The sequence below is a fragment of the Antechinus flavipes genome, chromosome 6, assembly GCF_016432865.1.
Source record: "Antechinus flavipes isolate AdamAnt ecotype Samford, QLD, Australia chromosome 6, AdamAnt_v2, whole genome shotgun sequence".
NCBI classification, from domain to species: Eukaryota; Metazoa; Chordata; class Mammalia; order Dasyuromorphia; family Dasyuridae; genus Antechinus; species Antechinus flavipes.
This window is the reverse complement of record NC_067403.1, coordinates 175,238,384-175,264,612: the sequence shown is the minus strand read 5'-3', so window position 1 is coordinate 175,264,612 and position 26,229 is coordinate 175,238,384. Positions and strand designations below refer to the sequence as shown.

The following is a 26,229-nucleotide window of genomic DNA, read 5'->3' as shown; positions in this document are numbered from 1 at the left end:
TGGATCCATGGTCTGACTGATGCAGGTATCCCTTCCTTCCAATGGTGCAAACCAAGGCTTCTTAAATTTTTTCCACCAGCAACTCATATAATTTTACCATTTATTAAAGGTAAAAGTAAATTTGCATGCTAATGGGATGGCTGTGCTTGTTTATTTTTATATAAAGAATTAAATCTTGGGGAAATATTTGATACCTTTACTGTTTTTCATAACCTCTAAGAAGCTTTGGTGTAAACCACAACACAACCACCCATTCTCACGCGGGGTAATTCCTGTTTAATATCCTTCTTGGGACTCTGTAAATGTTAGAAGCACTATCTAAACTCAGTTCTTTTTGGCTGAAAGTCCAACACATTATCTCCCAATGTCACAGAGTAAAGATATGTAAAATCTTCCTTTCCCATCACAACTTGATACAATTAAACTAGTGTTAAACCCCCAATATTGTATTTAAAAAAACAAGGCATTATTTTTAGCAATTTAAATAACTAATTTCTCATTGTCTATACTCTATACTTTTCTGCCTGACACTGAAAGTTTTCTATAGTGTGATAAGTTCATTTATACAACTTAATATAATATACCTATCTGAACACAAAACATATCTTACTTCATAGACCAGTCTATTCATTGTCCTGAATATGCTGTATACCATTCTCTATACCTCTAACAATGTCCTCCTAACTTTCAGAATCAAAAGAGATAGTGTACCAGCAAGAACATAACAGTATGTTACCAGAAAGAATCTTTGGGATTCATAACATGAATACAAAATGTGGGAAAGAAAAGAAGAATGAATTTAACTTGGGCTATAAATAATTTTGCAGTTTTTTTTACATTAAAGTATTAATATGTAGATCACATTATAATTGCTTAAGTGAGAATAAAATTGTGAATTAGAAATGCCTACACTACAGAATACACAGAATAAAAATGATAACTTTTTTTGATTTCTCTACAAATTAGCAGTACTCTAAACAAAAACTGAGGGAAATGAATCCCTAAATTCATAAATTATCATTATAAAGCATAATATTATTCTTAAAATTAAACACTCACAAGTCAGGAGAAATGTGACAACTCTGGATTTCGTCTATATTACCCCAAAAATATTTTGTCCCTGACCATACCCAAAGCTTTATTAATTAACGAGCTTTTTTAATATGCCAAAGAGTGCGTTTCCATGGAGAATACAAGACAAAAATAAAGCAATTTTTTGCCTTCAGAGAACCTTAAAAAGAAGTCAATTGCATGTACAAAAGTAGAAATACATATACGCACGCGCACGCATACACACACACATCCACCCACCACATACAAAATACAAGAAAACTAGAAGGGGGAATCCTCCACTTGTAGATGGGGAAACTGAAATTCATCCAATAGAAGATAGAGATACTTGAGCAGTCTTAAAGAAATAAAGGATTCTATAAGATTGAAGTGAAGGATTAGTGCATTCCAAAGATGGGGACATTCTGTACAAAGATGGACTACTGTGTGGGAAAAACAGGAAGACCATTTGACTAGTGTACAGTGTGTGAAGAGGGATAAGAGGGACTAAGCCTGGAAATATATGTAGGCTGGGACTAGGCTAAAATGGTCCTTAAAAGCCAAAATGTTTACATTTATCCTAAAGGCAATAGGAAGTCCAAGTTTAATGAGTAGAAGAGAATCAGAGGCAACTGTACAGAAGATGGATTGGGAATGGGAAGAAACATGAGGCAGGGAAACCAAATAGGAGGCTATTGCAATAGTCAAGAGTTGATGAGGCGCAGAACTAGGGTGATCATGTGAGAGGTAACAGAATTGAGAGGGATAATAATGCCAAGATTTGAGAGTTGATTATATATGTAAAATAAGGGTAAATAAGTAGAAATTATGTAAGATAAGATACACAGAGACATGTTTTATGTACATAAAATATTACTTAGACATCAAATACTGGTCAGATATAAATATTGCTAGAGAAAAAAAATTTGCATAATTTTCCTTATTGCTATTTACACACACACACACACACACACACACACACACACACACACACACACACTTTAAGTACCTACCACTTAATAATCCTATAATAAATATTTGTTGATTAATTGATGCTACGCCCCTAGTTACAGGGACGGACAAAGTATACCATTTGCTATATACTGGAAAAATATTATCTAGTTTTCAAAATCCTTGTTAGCACTTAGATTTGAACATTCTGTCTTCAATGAAGTACATTCTCTTTTTGTATATTAAAAATCATTTGTAAAAATAAAGCAAAGGATGAATATCATAAAAGGTAATATTTGAGAACTTTGACAGGCTTAAGTATATGGACATTTTAAAATATTTTGTTTTAACATACTGATGGAGCAGTGTTAAAAATATACTGCTATGAGAGATTAGATAAAAATTATCACCATGAACAAAAGCAGAAGCAGCATGTAGCACTGTCTTGTTTTATAAGTTTATAAGCAGGAATCTTGTGTTTTCTTTGTTAATTTATTTTTTAAAACAACAATTGTATATTTCATTCTAATGTTTCTTATTATATTCATTAAAAACCAGTGCCTGGATCCCATAGAAATACACCTCCTGCTTTCCCCTTTGTTCAAAATCCTCTTAAATATAATACTGCCAATATCTTCCCAGTGCAGCTGGCCCTTTAGTTAGCGGGCAAAAAGGCAGCTGCAAGCCTATTGGAGTAATTTTAAAATGAAAGCCATCTACTGTTTTTTTTTTTTTTTTTTTTTTTAACATAATAAGTTTACTTAATGCCTCTTGTTTAGGAAGTCAATTTTCCTTTTAAAGTGGCATAAAACTTATAACAGTATGCAATTTTTTTATTCTGGTAAGAAACTATTAAGATGGCTCTGAAAACTCTTCCTAGATTAATTTGTTAGTCAAAAATTCTCCACCTCTCTGGTCATTCTAGACAGTAGCTGCCAAACTTTTTCCACTTTTCAATCTAAAATATGGCATGTTACTCAGAATAAAGGCAGCTTAACAACTGTAATCATAATTTTGTATTTTAATCACGTTTTAACATCTCATAGTATTTTCATAAATTTTATCTCCCCATTTAATTTACAGATCTAGTATATTTAAAGAGACTAAAAAAATTGGACTAAAGATTCACATATCAAGAATCTGAAGGACTAATTTTAAATTGTAGTTTATGAAAAAATAAGTTTCTTGCAAATTAGTCTAATTATAAACCAAGAAAGGAAGCTTGTTCCGGTTAGTTGTCAGTATATACCGCTGGGTCAACTAACAAAAAAACCCCAAAAACCTTTTATTCATATTTTTAGCCCTGAACTAGAAAATCATATATTCCCACTTATGGGTTATCTAGTTTGCTACTTTTCCCAAAGTTGCAAAACTAAAGCAGCATTAAGAGGTAGCTGGGTGTAGTTCCTGAGGCATTTTAACATTTATTAACTGAATGCCAAATCAATTAACCTCTGTAGGCCTTATTAGGAAAATGAGAAGGCTGGAAGAGGTGAGCCCTGAAGTCACTTTTAGTTCTAAATTTATGATCTTATGAAATTTTGAAAATCTAATTAGACAGTGTTCAAAGCTTGCTGTGACAGGTCACAACTCCTAACTGCTCTATTCAAAATGAGATAGCCACAGCACTTTACCACAAAGGAATAGAAATCAAAGCAACATTGCTCAAATCACTGGCCATTAAGTCAAAGGCTGACTACCTTATTTGAAATAATGTAATTAGAAAAAGTAAGGAATGTTCTTCACACACTCTTTTTCCACCAAAGGAAATATTTAGGAGGGTAAGAGCAGGAAATTGGGCCATTTAAAAAAAGAAAGGGGAAAAGAATGAAACATCAAAAATTGCAGGTGCAGAAAATATGACAAATTCCCCATCCTCTAAAACTCTGTTAAATCAATATTTTCAGTTCCTCCTAACTCAAAATCATAATTAGAATTTCTCTTCACTCATTTCAAACAAAAATTACAATGAAATATGTCTGGAAAATTGTTAACCGATAGATCATAATACATGTAATCTTTTTTTCCCTTAGTAATGTTTCCTTATTATCAGCTTGTGATACATATTATTTTTGAAATCAACATGTACTTGAAATGAGTTCTGTTCTGTCTAAAGATTCTAAATTCAGAGCTCTAAATAACCTTAAAATTATTCTAATCTTACTGCTTCATTTTGCAAATGAAATTCATAAAATGAAAAAATTTGTCCAGGGTGGGGCAAAGACAAACTTGAACTCAAGTCCCCAACTCCAAATCCAGTGCTTCTTCCAAAGCAAAATACCAAGAATCAATTCGATCCTTTTTAAAACACTTAATGTGTTAATATTAAAATGGGAGAAAAAAATAATGTGTCCAATTTTAAACAAAAATATTATTAGAGCAATTTGATTAAATTAACGAAGAGAAAAAGCAATTAGGCAAAACTGGTTAGAATCAATCTTCATACAATTGGCAAAGAAATTACTTACAAAATGTTCATTGTTTTTTCTAAACACAAATAACTAAAATGTTTATTTACCAGTACTACTAGAAAAGTAAGTTGTTTTTAGACCCAAACCAACCATTTGTATTATTTGAAATTTTCACTATGTATCTATTTTGACTATTTGAGAAATTTGTCATTTTAGTGGAGGGTCCGATTCACTAATAATCACCAAAGTGGTCCACAAAGGATCTGCTGATGATTTAAGAAATGGTAGTTATACTCTTGAATAAGTGAAGATTGTCCCCAGGTGTTTCACTATAGTATTTTGGTTAACCATTATTCCCCTGAGCCCTCAAGAGTTTATAAATCTTGTTGGCAAGAAATACCTATCTAATCGTTTAACAGTGTTCAATTAAGTTCCATATTTTGATATTTGAGCAACTGAATTATTTATATTCTACTCTACAGTATAATTTTCCAGGTCCAGATGATTTAGCTTGGCTTTAGGAACCTGCATTTTCTCCATCATCTCAGTTTCTAAGGCAAAATTAACTAATTAAAAAAAAAAACTATCTTTTAATTATACTTGTAATGCCTAACGAGTATTTTTTTAAAATTCATATAGTTCATAATTCATACTTTTAAATTTGCTTAGGATTTCGAGGTGTTAAAAATAGAGAAGCAAAGAATAAGCAAAAATTTCCAAAAAGAAACTATCTTTTCATTATCAATATAAAATATGAGAAATATCCAGAAATGGATCAACCATAACCATCAACCAAATATAGCCTACTTAACCCAGTCTGGAGAAATTCAATGATTCTGACATTAAAAACAAGGTAAGGCCTTGACAAATCTATGGAGTAGTCAAGTCAGCCTTCCCTTCCTTGATAGGAGTTGAAAGTGTGTGCCATGGAAAGTAGACTCTACTTTTTACTCATCTATGTGAAAACTTTGGGCATTATATTTAACCACAATGGGCCTGAGTTTCTTCATCTCCAAAATAAGTGAACTATCCTTGATGATTTCTTCCAGATCCAGATCTATGATCCACCTCCTCCACTTCAGGGAGCCTTCTTTGTTTTTTTGTTTTGTTTTTCACCACAGCCCACATCTAGTACTCTCTAAAAAAGTATGATTAGTACTTTACACTCAATGTAAATGAGTTGTAAATATTCATCCTCCCAAGACCTCAGAAAAAATAAGCTTAATTTAAAGGTATCACTCATATATGTAGAATTTCAAGGTTCAATGGAAAAGGGGGATTAATGGAAAAAGGCCTTCCTCCATCCCTCTTCTGAATCTCAAATAACACTACCCCTTTTAAGTGCCTAAGGCTGACCTGTTAATGAGTGGTCCCTCCAGGTAGTGACACTTGAAACTGCTTACCTGTTAAAGCCTAAACAAAGCTTCCTTTTAACTAGATATAAATGAGCTTAGATTTTTTTTTTTCATCTGTAATATATAAATCGATTGGTATAGATGACCTCTAAGGTCTCTTGTAACTATAAATCAATGATTAATATTAATCTTCTCCAGACGAAACATTGTGAAATCCTTCAAACAATCCCCAACATGGTATACAGTCTATGGAACTTATCAATATTTGATTGCACCCTCCCCCTCCCCCAACAGTTTTATTTGAAAATGTCCTTCCTAAAATACACTCTCAAAACCAAAGAAAATATTCCAGATGTAGCTTGGTAAGGACAGAATCCAGTGAGCCTAATCTTTCTTCTTTTGGTAAGTACACTATGCCTTTCAATACATCCTAGGACCATGTGAGCTTTTGGATTCAGCTATCACACTGTTTACTCACAATGCACTTATTGTTTACTAAAATTCCCATCTTTTTCAGAAAAATGCTGCCTACACATACCTCCCCTTCTTGTATTTGTGACCTTGATTTCTTTTGACCCAAGCAAATTTATCTCTATTAAATTTCATCTTATCAGATTCAACCCATAAATCTGGCTAGACAGGATCTTTTTTGGATTAGAAGTCTATCAACTCATTTTAAAATACTGACAAATGTATGAATCAAAAAAAGTTATGAAATGTCAAAAGCCAAAAATGCAAAATTAAACTAAAAAAAAAAAAAAAAAAGTGAAGTATCGGTACTTTGTATTTAAAACAGTCCTGGTAAGATTAGCAAAAGCAAATTACGCATACATTATATCATCTGGACCTCATGACAAACCCATGTGAAGTAGATTCTACAATATCATTCTTATCATTTTATAAATGAGAAAATGGGGTACAAGATGATGTGATTTATTCAAGGTCTCAAAGCCAGTAACTACAGAGGCAAGATTTGATCCAAGACTTCCATGACTAGTTCTGAGGTTCTTTCCTCTACACAATGTTTCTATGAGGCTTTCATGCCTAGATCTATAAACATTTTAATATTCAATTCAATACAATATAATTCAATAAGCACTTATTAAACACCATCTACCTGTCAATCAATGTGCTGGAGATACAAAGGCAACAAACCTTAGCCCTCAAGGATATTGAAATCTAATAAGGGAAAATAACCTATACACAAATAAGATTTTTTTTTTAAACCAGACCTGTTATTTCATCAGTATATTTAATTCTCAATAAATGACTCCTTCTACCAATGCTCATGCCTTACTTTTGACCTTTATATATTGTTAGAAAGCATTCTGGCCACTGAGAGGCTAATATAAAGTATAATCGTTAAATATCATACTAGCAATAAATAAAATTCTAAGAATTAGAGATATAAATTAAGAATTTCTACATAATAAAAGCTAATTTTTGATTTTATGAAAATATATGAAATAAGGAATCTATACACAAACACATCACTCGTAAAAACAAAAGGAAATTAATAATAAATGATAACTCATTTTATCACAACTGTTTACCATCTGTAAGATTTTTATGAATTAATTTTATTAAATTGTTTTAATTGAAACTATATCTTGCCTTCTCTCTTTCTAAAAAGAAATAATAATAGAGTCAATTGTTAAGTATTTGATGTCTAATTTTCCTTACTAAAACATGTTCCTTGAAGGCTAACATGGTGAGATAATTCTCTATGCCCCTAACAGTGCCAATTACCTGATAAGCACTAGATTTAATTGAACTAGCAATCATAGTATGTTCAGAAAAATAAAGAGAAAAACAATTTAGCAGAAATAATCTCTCCCTTTTATTAATACTTTAACATTCTCCTTTGTGTTACTCAGATGAAGCTCAGAGGATAGAGAGCTGGGCCTGGAGTCAAGAAAACCTGAGTTCAAATCAGGTCTCAGACACCTACTAACTGTGACACTGGGCAAATCACTTAATCTCTGTTTCAGGTTCCTCAACTGTAAAATGGGGATAATAAAAGCTAGTACTTAATCCCACAGTTATTATGAGGATTAAATGATAGTTATAATGTTCTTGACACACTGCCTGGAACACAGTAGGTACTATGTAAAGGCTAGTTATCATTTTTTATTATTAACTATTATTTAAATTTCCCATTGTATATAAAGTAGGAGGTAGGAGTAGCTAGCAAAATAAAGAGAAGAAAGAATAATAATAAAAAAAAAAAAGCTATAAAATCTCTTAGGTCCTCACAACTCCAAGATTCAATAACTTATCAATCCTTCAGTAGTTGTCTTTAATGAACTGGAAGGTGCTGATTAGAATAGCAAGGGAGATAACCATTAGGTATAGTAAGGAAACCTGATATAACTAAAAGTAATAAAACTGGCCAAAAGAAATGAGAACAAAGTGACTGAAAATTCTGATCAACAGGAGTAAAAGATAATTTTGATTATAAAAATTTTCAAATAAAAGACAATTATAGAAAACAATCTTCAGTATACAGTTTGTGCAAAATATAGCTAAAGCAAGTCTGCCTTCCTTTCTCCCTCCCTCTCTTCCTTCTAGATATATTCTTCTAGATAACTATAACTATTAGCACCCTCATTCTAACTCCAAACTTTGAGTGTGTGTCTATCCTTTTATCCCCCCTCTCTATACTCCATCATTCAGAGCCTTAGAAGTTCTTAAGATTTCAAGTATCATCTAAACAGATAATTCGTAAGTTCTCTCTCCCAAGCTCTCACCTTATCATCAATATTGATTAGACATTTCAAATTAGATGCCCAAAAGGCATTTCAAGAACGAATACTCATTCCCCTCGAAATACATATCCCAAACTGCCCCATTTCCAGTTTTATTAAACGCTACTCTCTCCATAGTCCAGCTATCCTGAGAGGGTGATGGGGAGGGGAAGGAGGAATATCAGACAAAGAGAAGAGAGCAAAAGAAAGAATCTAGGCAGAGTGAATAAGCTCACCTTAAAAAAAAAAAAAAAAAAAAAAGATTTAAATAATTGAAGGAACATAATGCTATGATTATAAATGAAAAGGAAACCCAAACTGAAAAGCTCTGTACAAACATTAATATATCTACAATGAGAAGATTAGTGATAAAACAGGAAAAATTCTTTGTATCAAATTTTTCTGATAAGGGTTTTCATCCAAGATATAAAAACAATTAAACATATAAAATACTGAAATTTTTCTTTTTTTTTCCTAGCAATAGAACCAATCATTCCTTAATAGATAAATGGTAAATAGCTATGAAAAAAGTTCTCAAAAATAGTGCAAAGTATACATAACTACATTTAAAAAAAAGTATGCTTTAGATCATTAATGAGAAAAGAAAGGCAAATCAAAAAAAAAAAACCCAGAAGTTTCAACACACTCCCTTGTAAATTGATGAAAATAACAAAAAAGGGAACTAGTCAATGTTGGAAAAATAGTGAAAAAAAAAAAAAAAAGATAAATTATTACATCATGAAGCTGTAAAAAACAGTCCAACCATTTTGGAAGGCAATTTGAAATTTTACAAATAAAGTGACAAAAACGTCTATACTCTCTGAACTTGAGACTGCATTACTGGGCTTATAGCCAAGGAAGTCACTAGTACAAAAATGTTCGTAAATAAAAATATTTACAAAAGCACTTTTTGTGAGAGCTAAAAGTTAGGAACAAAGTAGATACTCATCAATTGGGGAATGGCTAAATAAGTCATGGTATATGAACATAATGGAATATTACTGTGCTGTAAAAAATATGTACAATGAATATACAGAAGCCAAAAAAGATTTATATGAACTGATGAAGAGCGAAGTCAAGAAAGCCAAGAAAAGACTATGAACAATGACTGCAACATAAACAAAGACATCAAAAAAAAAAAAAAAAAAGAAAGTAAATGTAACAAAATTATAAAGATCAAGTGGGTTTCAAATGAAGATGTATGAGGAAGACATCCCCAACTTACCTTTCATGGAAGTCAAAGGTCTACAAGTATTCCATATTACACATTTCAGACTTTTCTCAATACATTGGTAGGTTAACTGTTTTGTCTGGGAGGAGAATGGGAAGGAGAAGGATACATGGGATACTATGATGATGTAAGAAACAAGTCCCAAAGAGAGGACTGGGAACTGAGTGTGGACCATAACATAGATAGCATTTTAATTCTTACTGTTGATGTTTGTTTGCATTTCATTTTCCTTCTCAGGTTTTTTTTTTTTTTTTTTTTTTTTCCCCTTCTTGATCTGATTTTTCTTGTGCAGCAAGATAACTGCATAAATATGTATACATATATTGGATTTAACATATATTTTAACACATTTAATATATATTGGACTACCTGCCATCTAGGGAAGGGGGTGAGGGAAAGGAAGGAAAAATTTGGAACAGAAAGTTTTGCAAGGGTCAATGTTCAAAAATTACCCATGCATATGTTTTGTAAATAAAAAGCTTTACTAATATAAAAAATAAAAATAAAAAAGAAAGAAACAAGTATCAGTAAAAAAGTTATCTTAAAATTATACCTCTTCCAAAAAGAAAGAATTGAAAAAGGAATTGACAATCTGTCACAATAGATAGAAAACTGACCAAGCAACAAACTCCCTGATAATCAGAATGAATCAAATAGAAGGCAGTAACTATAAGCAACATGAAATATTGATGTCAGTCAAAAAGCTAAAAGAATGAGGAACATATAAAGTATCTCATAGCAATGTGTGTGTGTGTGTAAATTAATTACCTGGAAAATTGTTCAAGAAAAAGGTTTCAACAATCATTGTACCATCTGAGCACTCTAACAAGAACAACAACAAGACATCATATTTCAAGGTATCTTAAAGAAAAATTTCAGATCTCTTAGAACCAGGAACAATGTGGGGGAAAAAAGAAACCACCAATCACCTCCTGAAATAAACCTGAAATGAAAATATCAAAGAATATCATATTTAAGATCTATGGTTTTCAGATCAAAGGAAAAAATACTGCAAACAGACAGAAAGAAAAAATTCAAGTTAATGAGGAGTTACAGTCAAGATCTTTTTTATTTGTTTGTTTTTGTGAATCAATCAGAGTTTTGTCCAGGGTCACACAGCTAGGAAATATCAAACATTTAAAGACATATTGGAACTGAAGACCTTCTGAATTCCAAGACTGGTACTCTATCCACTGTACCACCCATCTGCCTCTACAATCATGATCAAACATGATTTAGCAGCCACTACTGTAAAGAAGCAAGGAAGTTGGAAAATGATATTCCAGAAGGCAAAGGACATATTCTTTGCCTACAGTCAAGAATAAACATGTCCAACAAAACTAAGAATAATCCTCCAAGAGAAAAAAAATAAACCTTTAATGAAATAAAAGATTTTCAAAAATCCTAATGAAAAAATTATGAGTTGAAAAGAAATTTTGAGGTTCAAATACAAGAGGAAAGGGAAACAAAAAGATGAACAATGAACAACAAAAAAAGGGATAAACTTTTCATATATATATGATACAGGTACATATCATATCAGGGTTCACTGAGGAAATCCAATTAGACAAGGCACGAAAGTGTTTCTACAATGTCGGCCTTAAAAATAGAAAGAAAGAGGGGAATAGGGATATATTGAGTAGGGGAGGAATAAGATTAAAGGGAAATCTCAAAATCAGAGTGTACAAGTTGGTATCAAGGAAGAAGAGTTTGGGGAAGAATATAATATTTTAATTTCCCTTTCATCTAAACTGGTCAGAAGAAAAAAAAAACATACACATTCAAGAAACCATATACACTTCACTCAACAAGGATAAAGTAAGGTGGGTATTAGGAAGGCAGCTTAAGTTGAGGTTAATTTCTGGGCAATGCTGGGCATATATTCTAAGGTCAATGACACAAAAAGGTCCCTATGTGTCAAAATATTCATAGCAATACTGGAGAAAAGTAGATGCCTATTGATCGGGGAATGTTTAAATGGCATATAAATGTAATGGAATAAACAAAACAATTTCTAAGATGTAGCTCTTCTCAAAGTGGCAAAGGATGAGAATCTGGTAGAATGTCCCCAAATTAAGGACTAGCTAAACAAATTGCAGTGTATAAATGTGATGAAATACCATCACACTATCATTATTAGCATTAAGACCAACCAGGATTCCAGGGGGCTAATGATGAAACATGCTTCCCTCTTCCTGATATAGAAGAAAATAAATATAAAAAGACCTACAACAAAACAAACTTTTTTCCTAAAGCCCCCTCCACCATCATAATCACCACCAAAAGAAAGGTTAAAAAAGTATTTTTTTTTTTACTTTTACAAGTAAAAATTGTTTTACCCATATGGGAAGAATTCTTAACCATATGAAAGAGATAAGGGATAACAAATGATAATTTAAAAGTTTTTTTTGCATAATGAATGCAGTGAGAATTAAAAAAAAAATTATTGATTGAAATGAAAAAAACCCTTGGCATCAAATATATCAAAGAATAACTACAGAGTTTTAAGAACCATATGAAAGACTGTTCCAGATCAATAATAAAACAAATATAAATATGAACTAAGACATTCCAATGTTCCACCTCATACATACACAGAAAACAGCCAAAGATGACAAAGATGGAAATATTACATGCTATATAAACTATGGGAAGACAAGCACAATAATATACTATTAGTAGAGCTGTGAATTTGTCTAACCATTACAGAAATGATTTGGATTTATGTTTAAAATGTGATGAAAATGTTTCCAAACCTCTTTTCTGGGCAATGCTGGGCATATATTCTAAGGTCAATGACACAAAAAGGTCCCTATGTGTCAAAATATTCATAGCAATACTGGAGAAAAGTAGATGCCCATTGATTGGGGAATGTTTAAATGGCATATAAATGTAATGGAATATTATCATACTTTAAAAAACATACATAGAATAAGACTTGCACAAAGTAAAATAAGCAAAACTAATAAAACACACACAATGACTATAATCACATAAATGGAAGGAACAACAACAACAACAACAAAAAAAAAAAAAACCACTTAAACTAAATACTGCCAACTGTAGCAATCATAATTTGATTCTGTAGGCTTGCTGGCAAAATGAATTCTCTCTTTTCCCTTCCCTTCACAGATGGGGACCTCCAGGTATAGAATACTGCATAAATTATCAGATATCCATGATAAGCTAGTTGATTTTACTAAAGTACTGTTTTTTTTTTTTCCCTAAGAAATTGCTATGGGAGACATGGAAACATTCAAAAGGAAAGCAATATCATAAAAAATAAAGAGTCAATACAGTTCATATCTAATAATATTCTCTGAAAAGACAAATTTAAAAGACTCTGAAAAGACAAATTTAAAAGACTCAATCAAATTTGTGCAGGCCAAGAAATCCAATAGAAAATACAATGCCAGTCCATAAAACCATATGGAAGGAACAATAATTTATCCAACAAATCTCTCCATGCCAAAATTAGGTAAAATCTCTTAAAGTGTAATCAAGACAAATTTATTAAGAATAAGTAGAACTGCTGACCACAAAATATAAATATCTTCAAAGTTTAAAAATATTTATAAATGAGTTTCACTGATTAGTGAGAATATTTTGGGCTGCATGGTTAACTTTTTATTGTATTGTAATACATACAGCAACAAACATGGAATAAATATGAGTCCTGCCTTTGATAGTTACTAGCTCTATGTACAAGTCACTCAGACTTTTACATACTTTTAGTACATATTTTACCTTGCATTATTTCAAAAGCTTATTTCCAAATTTCTTTAAATTTCTAATATGTCATCATAATTGTATTACAATTTTACATTAAAACATTAAAATTTACTTAATACATTCTTCTATTGCTAGTCTTTTAGGTTATTTACATATTTTTGGGATTTTTTTACAAGTTAAAAAAATCCTGCTATAAGATGCATCTTTTTTTCTTTTTGATAACATTTTATAAGTATATGCCCAACTGCGGACTTACTAGGCCAAAGACTATGACTACTGTATAGCTTGTGTGAGAAGGAGTAGATAGTACAGTTGGATTGTTGTGAAAAAAGGGAGTAATGTATATAAGGCTGTGAAGATAAACTGTAAACAAATGGTAAAGATCTTTAAAGAGAAAAGTTTCTATTTGATCCAGGAAGCAAGATCATCAAATCTGTATCTGCAGTAGTGGGATCAGTCACTATTTCACTTGACCTGTGTGACCTGAGAAAGTCTTGCCATTTCTGGGGTCCTTGGTTTCCTGGTATGTAAAATTTTGGAGTTCTACACTAGATAATTTTCAAGGTCCCACTCAGTTCTGGCTCTATGATTCTAATCAACTTTATATTTTGGGGAGAAAAATTTTTTTTGCAAAAATTGTGATTGAAGGAACACCAACACAGACAAAGTTACAAACTAAAGTCTATCCAACAAACAAACAGATGTAAGGTCACATCAAATTACATAAACATGCAATCAGCTAAACATTTTGTAGCACATACTTGAGGCAACAAAATCCCTTTAATTCATGTCCTATTTTTAATTTTCATTGGATTAAATAAGAAACAAAGGTAGGGTTTTTAGGATGATCCCATGATTCATTAACAGTAGGCTACTAAAATAAAATATCAAAATTGTCCAGGAACAAAGACTAGTCTTTCTCTGAACAGAAACTAGAAGAGAAGATGAAATGATTAGCTCCCTCTGTCAACCAGGAAGAAGTACTGATACTAGTTTCGCATAATAAATAATGCTCATCTTATTTTCTGACAGTGACTAACAACTACAAATTATATAGGAAAAACAAAAACAAAACAGAAACTCTGAATAGCCACATCAAGAAATTACTTTTGAAGCTATAATCAATCAAACATATTTTGTACAAAATATTTGTACAATGTTATAGATGTTTTAAAACCCAAGAAATTAACACGAGAAAACATAACCAAAAGAAACTGAAGATTTATATATATATATGTGTGTATATATGATGTATAATTACACTAAGTCCTTATGCTTTGCTAGATTATCTATAGATTCAGTCATTAAGCATTTAAGTGTACACTATATGCCAAACCTGATTGCAATAACGTAAACTTAGTTACTTCAATAGACCAGTAGCTTCAGAGAAAATTCAAAGACAAAGAAATTGTCAAAATTAGTTAAAAAAAAAAAAAACTCATTTGAAAAATTAAATTTTAATTTTAGAAAATTCTGAACAGGGACAGACAACCACATCATTATCTCATTCAAACCGTATTTTTTGAATCAAAAGCGAACTCTTAATTTTTGGCTTAAGCTTTTCTTTATGGATTTTCTTCACTAATTTTAGAATTACAACTTTAACCCCGAGTTTGGTTATCAACCCAAATAATGCTGGTAATTTTGCCCTGACATTTATTGTACTGAACAATTCAGATGAAAAGCCTAAAACTAACAGTTTTAATTATGTAATAGGTTAATATTTATAAAGTTGGTTTTAAGATTTGTAGAGTACTAAGTTTGTAGTTACCTTATGTGAACACTCTTAACAATCCTGTAATGTAAGTTTTCCCAATGAAGAAAGTGATGCTGAGAGGCTAATGATTTATAGCTAGGATGTGTCTGTGATAGGATTTAGATATACGTCTTTCTGATTCCAATCCCAAGTCTAGCACTATCCACTACGTCACAGCCAGACTGCCTTTAAGAAGTACTTAAATGTACTCATACTTAAAAGACGCAGCTAGAAGTATGTCTCTCCTCTTCCTCTACATCACCCATCATTTACATGTCACATACACACACATACACACACACACACACACACACACACACACACACACACACACACACACCATCTTTATGCTATGTCAATGAATGGCCCATGACTCAACTTCAGCTAAACCCTAGTCATCTCAGGATATCATTCCACAACACTACTTTATCTACCACTTCCAAGACAACGCCATTAGAAATTGGTCTAGGCATTTCTCTGACTTCCCCATCTCCCCCATAACTGTCTCATTCCTTTCTTATCTGGGGGTATTTCTCACCCATGAACTATCAGAATACTGATAGTTCTACACTTTCCTATTACATGTTCTCCTCTCCCTTATAATAGATATAACAGGTTCAAAAGTTACACACACACACACACACACACACACACACACACACAAATGAATTATTTCCTTCTATGACCTATGTACTTAGGACAAAAATGCAAAGCAATAATAAGAAAAAATTCATGCAGGCTTTTTCAAAATCTTCATTTTCTTGACATAATAGAAAGAATGTTAGATTTGGTATATGGAGCTAACTTTGAAATTCTGTATCCTAAAGTTTACTAATTGTGTGTTCATTAGCCCAGTTTCCTGATCTTAAAAAGAGGAGAGATAGGAATAAAATAGAACTCATCCCTTAGGACTGTTGTGAGAATCAAATACACTATTTGCAAAGCACTTTGCAAAACTTACAGCATTATTATAAATGGCTATTGTTGTATTGATTACCATTAGTACTATCATTAGAAACTAATTTTTAGACAACATGTGAAGAACTATAATGAACCACTTTTTGCTCAGCAGTCTGTTAGTCAAGAACCAAGTTTATAACATCCTTTTTGATCTCTACTTCTCAATCTTTGCTTACATAGAGCTCCTTTCCTACCAGTGCAGACATTTCCTATCCTTAAACTTTCACTTGATTCTATCATCACTTCAAGTTGTTATTCCATGGGGCTTTTCTCTTTTTTACAGCTAAACTAAAAAAAGATGGGTACACTCAATGCCTCCTCTTCCTTCATTCATTTGTAACATGGCTTATGATCTCATTGCTCCCTAATTGCTCTCTCCAAAATTACCACTGACCTCTTGGTTGACAAATCCAAGAGCCTTTTCCTCATACTTTACTTTTCTTTAGTATTTAACATTACTAACCTCCCACTAGGTAGTCATTCTCACCTACCTTAAAAGAGTTTTCTTCTTACCTGCCCTGTTAGTCCTTTGTTGGATCATCATTCATCACCAAGATAAAGTGCAGATATACCCCAGGATTGTCCTAAGTCCTTTTTGTCTGCTCTCTCTCTTTCTACACACTCTCTTAGGGAGTTATCAGCTTTGATGGTTTCAACTTTTGGCAGTTCTTACAATCTATATTTCATCTCAACCTCTCTTTTGAACTCTAGTATCACATCATCAACTAACTGTTCTTTGATATTTCCCACTGGATGTCTTACAGTCAATTCAAATGCAACAAATATATGAAGAAATCTCATTGTGGAATTCTATCTTCATTCTGTTTCTGTTGAAGTTGCCAATCACCAGGCTTCCACAGACGAAGTCATATTCAGTATTTAAGCCTTATCAATTCTAGTTAACAAGTAAGTATTTAAGTGTTATATGTCAGACATGTTCAATACTTCTTGCGTCTATCACTTTTTCCTCTATTTATAAGACAAGAAATCTAGTTCAGAACCTCACCACCTCACCCTTGGACTACTGCCTGAAGTCTCTTCTCTCTTTAATCCATTCTCTACACAGTTGCCAAAGTTTATTCCTAAAGCACTGATCTGACCATGTTTCTCTTCAGCTCAAGAAGTTCCAGTGGCTCTCTACTGTCCAGTTGCTCCCTACAGATAAAATACAAAATCCCATTAGACATTTAAAGCCCTTCACAAATCTAGCCTAAGCCAATCTTTCTAGGCTTATTATCTAAACTCCTTCATAATATTCTATCTTCAGTTGCTTGTGCACTGTGAACTCACTGTGCCCTATGTCTCTTTAACGCAACTTTGGAAAGGCTATTCCCCCATGACTGAAATGTTCTCCTCTTTCTCACACATCACCATCACCAGTACGTCATAAACCATGATGAAGGAAGCCTAGGACCCTGAACACAGCCTTGGATAAATAACTGTGGTTTCCCTCCTCTTTTTCTTCCCCCTCCCCCAAATCACCAGTCCTACTTTCAACACAACCACAGCCTCACCCACTGCATCAGCATCAGCAAAGACTGCTGACCAATTGCTAATAACAAGAGCTTTGGGAGGAACAGACCCCAGACCCCATGTCATAGCCATCTGAGTAATTCCTGAGAAGACTGGGTTAGCCATCTTTTGACCAATTATGAGGCAAATGCCACTCACAGGGCAAGACCATCTAAGATGAAGCAGCCAGCAAGTGCCAAGTGAGTCAGATCATCACCACCACCATGTCCCCAGAGACTTTGATGGGGACAGCCTTGAACCTATGGGTCTTGAAAACAGCCATTCTTTCAGCCCAGAGCTGGCAGCCATTCTCTTGGGAAGTAGCCCTGGGGAGATGCAGACAGGTACTAGAGATCCAGAAAACAAAGACTTTGTCAAACTAAAGTCCTTGACATTGTCAAATGGTTCAACATCAGAAACTGATAGGATTTTAACAGTGGAAATGATTTAGAGAAGTACTCATTTACTATGACTTCATGAAATCCTTGTCTATCTTTAAAAAAAGGAAAACTTCACAAAATCAGGTGCAAGTTCTTTTACAGGAAGATTATTTTGACACCATGCTGCCACACTTGACACTCCATTTATGTAGTCTGAGTACAATTTCTGTTTATATTTCTGTAGTGTAATACAGTGGATAGAGAGAGCTGGCATTAGGGCTAGTAAAAACCTGGTAACCTATGGGGCCCTGAGCAAATTGCTTAACTTTTCAGGACTCCAAGACAAAAGTGTCAAACATGCTGCCCTCAATATTCCCCAACATGGCTCAAATCAGATTAATATGTACGTGGGAAATAAAGATGCAAAATAAATAAAAAATACAATCAAGACAAATAAAATTAGTGTGACCTGCAGGAATTCTTGAAGTAGTTTAATCTGTTTCCATTTGCATTTGACATTTCTGCTCTAAGCAACCATAAGATCTTAAATTTCAGAGATGAAAACTTGTTATATTAGTAGTAGGACTTTCCTTATCCAGGAATTCCTGCTGTTAATGAAATTAGAGAAATTCAGTTTCTATTCTATCTATACATATGTATAAAAAGCTCTTTGAAGGGTAAGAATTGGGTTGGGAGGTTTTATTTTTGTATCTCCAGCACTTATAAGTGGCTACCACATAATAGGTGAATAATAAATACTTGCTGAATTAATTAACAATGGATGCCAATAAAATCAATCTCTGGTCAATCCAACCAAAAGAGGAACTCTCTATTCCTAAGTAAAAATGGGTAGAGCAGACTTTTGACAAAATTTTTAAGGTGCTTTTTTCCTCTCTTAGTTGCTTTCAAAAAAAAGAACTTAATTGTTTGACCAAAATAACTTGGCAAAGTACAATTTAAACTTTTATTATTTGAGGTTAAACTATAGTAGAAACAAAAAATTTTTCTGACTACAAGGCAATCCCAATCATTCAGTACAGAGGGCTGTCTTACCACTTCACTTAACACTAACTGGACAATAAAGTAAAATGAGCAGATACTTAAAAATATCTTACATTACCATTTAAGAAATGGGGAAGAACCGCAAATACAGAATACCTTTCTTCACAGTAGTCAACAATCTCATTAAAGAGAATTCATTTCCATAAAAGGATGACAGTTAAAATACAAACAAATTTATTCTCCAAGAAAATCCATTTCTATCTAGCTTTCTGCATCACAGAACACTATTCCTTCTAATCAAAAGTTCTCATGAAAAATTATAAGTTCAAACAATCTTAAGTTTCTATTTGACTTCATAAATATTAAATCACATACAGCTAAAATGTAATCCAGTATGCACACTGTCATCAATATGCTATTTTGACAAATGAAAGTTGAAAGGTTGTTTCCTTCATTATTTTAATTACTTTTTATAGCTTTTAACTAAAATATAGTTAATAATATTAATTTTTTTAATCTAAGGCACATTTGTCTTTTCTGAAGAAAAAACCTGAAAATATGTCCAACATTTTTAGCATTACCTTTTAAAAGCTTCAGCTGGATTCCTCTCACATTCCCCAGGTTGTAAGAGACTTTGGACAGCTGGTTCTCTTAGCTTGTCTTCATATCCCTGGATCAATCCACTGTGGCAGATCTGGGCAACTAGACCTCGAACAAATCCTCCAACGCACAGGGTGTCAGAGTCTTGGGCTTTGCAAAAATGAAAGGCCAGAGCTTGTCGATGTAAACCTCTCTGCAAACTTGTAGGTGAACTTGGCCACAATAGTTCAGTACAGAGGGCTGTCTTACCACTGCCAGGCCCTCCTACCAATAACACACCCCAAGCTGCTCCTTTCCCAGAAACAACACTAGCATTATTCCCAGGATTCAAGAGCGATGGGTTGTTGACAGCACTGTTACTACAGTTAGTTTTCTCCTGGAGGCAGTGCTGAAGCTTGTGAAAAACCCACTCTCTACAATAAAACTGCTTCCCCTGCAGCAAACTGGTTTGAGCCATTTTGCAGGCTCTCTCTTCCCAAGGACTGGTCATTGTAGACTGCCCTCCTTCAACATTTGCTAAAACTTAAGTGTATATAGACCTTAAGACCACACTTTGCAAATGAAACTCAAAGTAGAATCACTACTTAATGTTTCTCACAAAGCTCATCAACCAGAGAGTTCTTTTTGCAGATGTTTCATTTTATTTCTGTCCTTTGTCTTGTGTAGCAGATAATATATTAGTTTAATTGTTGATCTGATGAAAAGATGTCTGGTCCCAGAACTCAATAATACTTTTCATATGGCTCAATAGGTCATATAACTCCATGGCTACATCTGGAATTTATAGAAATTGTGGATGTTTCAAGTATAGAGATGAGACAATACATCTGGAATAACTAAAGAGAAAGCCCAGTCTTTCAGTATACATAAAATGCTTCTCTTGACTACTAGTGTTAATTCTCTGCCTGAAAAGTCCATCCAGAAACGCATTTCTCTATGAAAATTTAGCTGAGCACTTTTCTTCAGAAACAAAAAGCAGTTTTACAGCATAGATCCATATTTCTTTAGGAATAGTCATTCAAAGCGCTAGATCGTGGCAATTACAGACAAGGGCAAAGCCAGGAAAGTGATTCCAATAGCAGAAACCTCAGGGGCAGAGATGATGTGCAAACGTCAATTCCTTCTTAACACACAAAAGTGAATTCTTCCAGGAACAGAAGATTCTCCCTGAACCTGTTCACACGTTTCTTGGGTCTGCAACGTCTGGAGAGTTTACATCTTCCACAAGAGACTGAAACAGAACAAAGAGACAAACAAAAAACCTTAGCTTAGTGTAAAACATGACCATTTTGCAGTCCGGTTATCAAAAGGACCGGGTTCGGTCTTTGTATCCCTGGCCTTGAGTCGGGACTGCAGGACTTGGAGGTTCCTGGAGACCAGCTCCAGAAGCATCTGCGGTCGCTACTCTTTAACAAAGTTGGGCCCCCAGTTCGGCTGAGCTTTCGGGGCAGCCCGCATGCCACAAAGACACGGGGCTCAGGCTCCGCTTCCAGCCGGGCTCCAGAGGGCGACGGGCGGCCTGCCTGGCTGCCCAGTCAGGTGCTCGGCCCGCGGCCGCCTCCGTCTTTGTGGAGTTGTCAGGCTCCAGACGAGAACGTCAGGGTACGAAGCCCTCACAAGTCCGGCCCCCGCCCCACAGTGGCTGGAGAAAACAAAGTGGGGCGCGAGGGAGGAAGACAGAGGGAAGAGGTCCGGGTCCGGGCCTCGGCCCGGCCCAAGCAGGCCCGGGGAGGGAGCGAGAGGGAGGCCTCCGCCCGCGGTTACCTCCGCTGCCGCCGCCACCACCACCGCCACCGCCGCCGCCTCAGTCAGCGCACGCCCGGACACCGCGGCCTCCTCGCCGTCGCCGCCGCTGCCCCTCTTCCGAGCTCCCGGCCGCCGCCGCCGCCGCCGTTGCTGCGGCCACCATGCCTCTGCTCGCGTTCCCAGCTCCGCCCGGCCCCCGAATGCAGCACACGCCTGCCCCGGCCCAGCCCTGCTCGGCTCGCCCTCGTCCTACCGCCGCCGCCCGGGCTCCGACTGCCAGCCTCCGGCCACTCCGGAGCGCGAGCCCGGCCCCGCCCCCGCGCGCGCCCCCGCGCTGCGTCCCGCCCCCAACGTGTCCCACGCGAGAGGCTCCGCCCCTTGCCCCGCCCCTTTGTTCCTCTCTTCAGGCAGGCCGCGCCCCTCCCGGTGAACCGAGTCCTACCCACCCTGTCTCCCCTCTTACCCTCCCGCCACTCCCCTTATCTTTTCTCCCACCAAAGTTTACTACTTCTCCTCTTCTTCCTCTTCCTCTTCCCACCTTTTTCTCTATAACTACACTCTCCCCGTCCGCAGCCTGGCCTCGCCTTCTCTACCCTCTCTACGACCCCCGCTAAGTCCCACCTTGTCGTCACCTCCTCCTTCCCCTGGACTCCTCCTAGGTTCCTAAACTCCTCCCCTCTTCTCAGGAGCCCCGCCCTCTACGCTCATTCCCCTCCTCCCGCTCAAAAACCTCGCCCTCTTCCTTTGGGCCACGCCCCTTCTGTAGCTCCTAGGTTCCGCCCCCAACTAGCCTCTCCTGTTCCGTGGATCCTTTCTTTCACCCAGCCCCTTCTCCAGCCCCTTCCCCTTCTGGGCTCTTCGGTCTTCCCACCTTCCCAAGTCAAGTCTCACGCATTTGGGGCTACCCCTCCCCCTCCACTCCTACGATTGCTCCTCTAGAGCTTAGAGGTTTTACCCAGGGCCGTGACCCTCAGTCCCCTCTTTGTTCCTTTACTCCTGGAAAGGAGAAGGGGAGAAGAGATCTCTGCCTAGAAGCGCCTGTAGCCCTTCCGGACCCCTCCCATACAATGCCCCTGTAGACTCAGGCTCCTCAACTGAAGCTCCCCCCTTAGCATCCCTTCAGATTCCCCCAACTGAAGCTCCCCCAATATATCTATCCAGACCAACCCCTAGACCTCCTCCAAAAGATAGCTCTCCCACCTCCCCTCCAGCTCCTCTCCTGTGTCTCTCCAGACAGTATCCCCCATTCCCCTCATCTCCAAGATGTTCTAAAGACTGGAATCAGAGAACTTGGGTCAGAACCAGCTCTGCTCACCTGTATGACCTTGAGCAAGTTTACCTCTCGAGCCAGTTACTTCATCAATCATCAAGCATTTATTAAGCACCGAAATACACCCATTATGATATATATGAGTTTAATATTGTAATACATAACATGTGTCTTTATATACACCTACAGCTAGGTAACTAGTTAACCTTCTAGAAGAAAATTGCATATACACATATACACAACATACGTAAACACACATGTATATATATATATACACAAATACATAATATATGCACATAAAAGATAGATACCAAAAAATACATGAATTTGTGAAGAAGCTAACCATATGTGTGAGGAGAGGGGACAGGTTTAGAAAAGCTCTCCAATAGAAGGTGCTGTGGGATTTGAGTTTTGAAGGAAATCAGAGATTTCTAAGAAGCTTCAATGAGGAAGTGCATTCCAACAATGGAAGATAGGGAAAAGAGATGGAATAGAATAATGAGATGACTATTTGAGCTGGACTTTAGAATAATAGGAAGGTAAGGAAAGAATGGAAAATTGGGAAGAAGCCAGGTTGTGAAAAGAGCTTTAAAAAGAGCTTCCATTTAATCCTAAAAGTTAGGAGACAGACACGAGTGTTTATTGAGTGAGGAGAGGGAGATTTGCCCACTTTGGCAAAAGCACTGTGCTGGCAGCTTGGAAGATGAATTGGAATGACATATATAAGGTAGAGAATAAAATGATGTCAGATGACCTGACCTATGAGGTCAATTCCAAGTTTAAATCTGATTTTTTTTTCATTCTGTTTATATGCCTAGCACAGTAGTGAATTAGCTCTTAATAAATGTTGTTGCTGGATTAATTCATTGAATTTGGAGGGTTTTAAATCTGTTGTGAAGGATATGGATAAGAAATTAGGGAACCTGAGTGGAGGGATAAAGGTACAAAATAAATAGGTTTGGGAGGGGGAAAGAGATTGAGAGGTATCAAGGGATGGAAATAATGAGCCTGTTTTGGACATGTGCTCAAAATGTCCATGTGATATCCAATTGAATAATTTCAAAAAGTAGTGAACTCGAAGTCATCAGAGATGAGGACTAGGTAGACAAATTCCAGACTAAACTCATAGGAACCAATGAGGCAACTGAAGAAAGTGTAAGGAGAAGGGCGTTGGGGTAGCTCCAGGATACAGCCATTGATAAGGGACAGAACAGGAATGCTGAATCAGCAAAGGAACCTGAAAAGAAGCAGCCAGCTACATAGAAGGAAAACCAAGAGAAGATAGTACTGGGAATATCCTGGGAGGAGACAATACCTAGCAGAACATCTTCACAGCTGCCAGTCATCTTGATTTTTGCCTTGCTACTAGACTTTGATGACTGGAAGAAAGAGTGGGGCTGAGACTGGGCAACTCTGCCTCACTTAAATTCAATTCACAAGCAAGTCAAGACATCACCCATGATATCATCAGGGCTCCTTGAGAAAGAAGAACAAACCACAAGAATTCAAGGATGAGAGTTAACAGAGACAAGGTCATCAGATTTAGTGAGGGGGTCTAGTCAGTAGTCAACTTGCATTGTGATTGAAAAGAGAGTCAGAGGATAAAGGAGAGGGAGCAGGAGGAGAGGATTTCAGATATACCATAGGGAATTAATAATTCAAGGAAACTAGGCACTCAAATAAGTATCTGTGATGCAAAATCTCAGATCCCACTTGTTAAAAACTGACCTGAGTAAGCTAAGTTGATTTATAGGAACTGGAGCAGGAAGAAAGCTTAAGAGAGACACAATCTAACTTCATTTTACAAACGAGAAAACTAAAGCTTGAGAGGACAGGGTTACACTTTGAATTTAGCGCTTCTGACCCTGAATTTGGAGCTCTTTCCATTAAGACACACCAAATACAAGGGAGAAACAGTTTTCTTCTCTGTAAATTGAGGGAAATAAACTAATCTCTTTCAGTAAAATCTCATCCAGAATTAAAATATTATATTCAGGGTCAACAAGTTGGCACATCAGAGCACTGGCCCTGTAATCCAGCCTCAGACACTTATAGTATGACTCTAGGCTAGTCATTTAATCCCGCTGCCCCCAAACAAACAAAAAACAAAACCCAACTTTTTAAATTCAGAATCACAAAATATTTATTTGGAACAAACCTTATGTCTTTGGGGCATGAGAAAATAGTCCCCAAAATGGGAAGTGAATTGACAATCTAATCAAAATTAAAACCGGAAGAGGTTTTAAAAGGCCATCTAGCCCAACCCTTCGTTTTATAGGTGAAGAAAAAGGTTAGGGATTTGCCTAAAGTATCCCATACCTGAGATGTTATCCAATGCCATTCAAGAATTGGCCTGGAATGCAGAATTTATGAAAGCAAAATCAGTAGCCCACCTGTAAGGGCTTTGGACATAAAATTGTATTTTATCCTAGGGGCAAGAGGGAGCCACTGGAGTTTTTTGAGCTTGGGTGATTTCTTGCAGATGTGCCTTTCACTGCAGGTCAAGATCTCATTAGCTTTCTTGATTGCAGCTGATTCATGCTGAACTTCTAACAGTTCACTGAAATCACATGGTCATTTTAAAACAAGTTTTTCCAGCTTATCTTCATGGAACACACATTTACCTTTTCAAATCCTTCCTATTCAAGAAGCAGTTGAAAGGAATCAGAAACAAAAATGTACTCTCACCTACAAGAGATCTTTTAATTATTCCAAAATGAAACATGACATTCTGTACAATCTACTAGAAAAACCTAATTCTATGTTTGTTACCCCTTTTTTTTACCACAGAGAGATGAAAGGATAGTCAAGCCTTTTTCCCTGGATCCTAATCACTTAAAGTACAAAGATCATAGGGACTGGAAGGATCAATAATCCCAGAGATTGTTCTTTTCTTCCATATTGTTTATTACTGACCTATCAATAGTGTTTGATGTTGTTGACTTTAAGATAAAAAGTGTTGCAACTAAGAACTTTCCCCTGCAATTTCTGAGCCCTTAAGTCATCCCTCGGTGATGAATTAAAAAAAGGTAATGTGAAACAGTTTAAATCCAAATGAGAGGGAAAGGAGGAAGACAGGAACAAAGTATATGTGATTGTGATTCCTATGATATAAAGCTATCAGGGGCAATTGAGATCATCTAATCCAACCCTTTCATCTTATGGATGAGGAAATTACAACTTATAAATGTTAGATGACTCATTCAAGATAGTACAGGTAGCAAGTATCAGAGCCAGAAAATGACAATATTCTCTGATTTCAGATTCAACATAGACCATGCTGTCACCAATAAATGTTAACAATTATTTCAACATACAGAGTTATAGTCAAAACTGTAAAGTATTAGTTATAGAAACGTTAGTTAATTGTTTTTGTTAGGTCATTTCAATTGTGTCCTACTCTTATGACCCCATTAGGAGTTTTCTTGACAAAGACACTGAAGTGATTTGCCATTTCCTTCTTCAGCTCATTTTACAGATAAGGAAATTGAGGCAGAGCTAATTGACTTGCTCAGGGTCACCCAGC

At 35.7% G+C, this 26,229-nt stretch overlaps 1 protein-coding gene across 1 annotated transcript in view; it reads right to left on the bottom strand.

Annotated features, from left to right (window-relative positions):
• ANKRD50 (ankyrin repeat domain containing 50) overlaps positions 1–21,651 on the bottom strand; it is a 72,979-nt gene extending 51,328 nt beyond the window's left edge. Inside the window, exons 1-2 of the mRNA XM_051967506.1 lie at positions 21,452–21,651; positions 19,669–20,918 (exon numbers count right to left, since the gene is read on the bottom strand). Coding sequence (XP_051823466.1) covers positions 19,669–20,177 — 509 coding nt within the window. The 5' untranslated portion in view covers positions 20,178–20,918; positions 21,452–21,651. The remainder of the gene's footprint in view (positions 1–19,668; positions 20,919–21,451) is intronic.
• Positions 21,652–26,229: the final 4,578 nt, after the last annotated feature.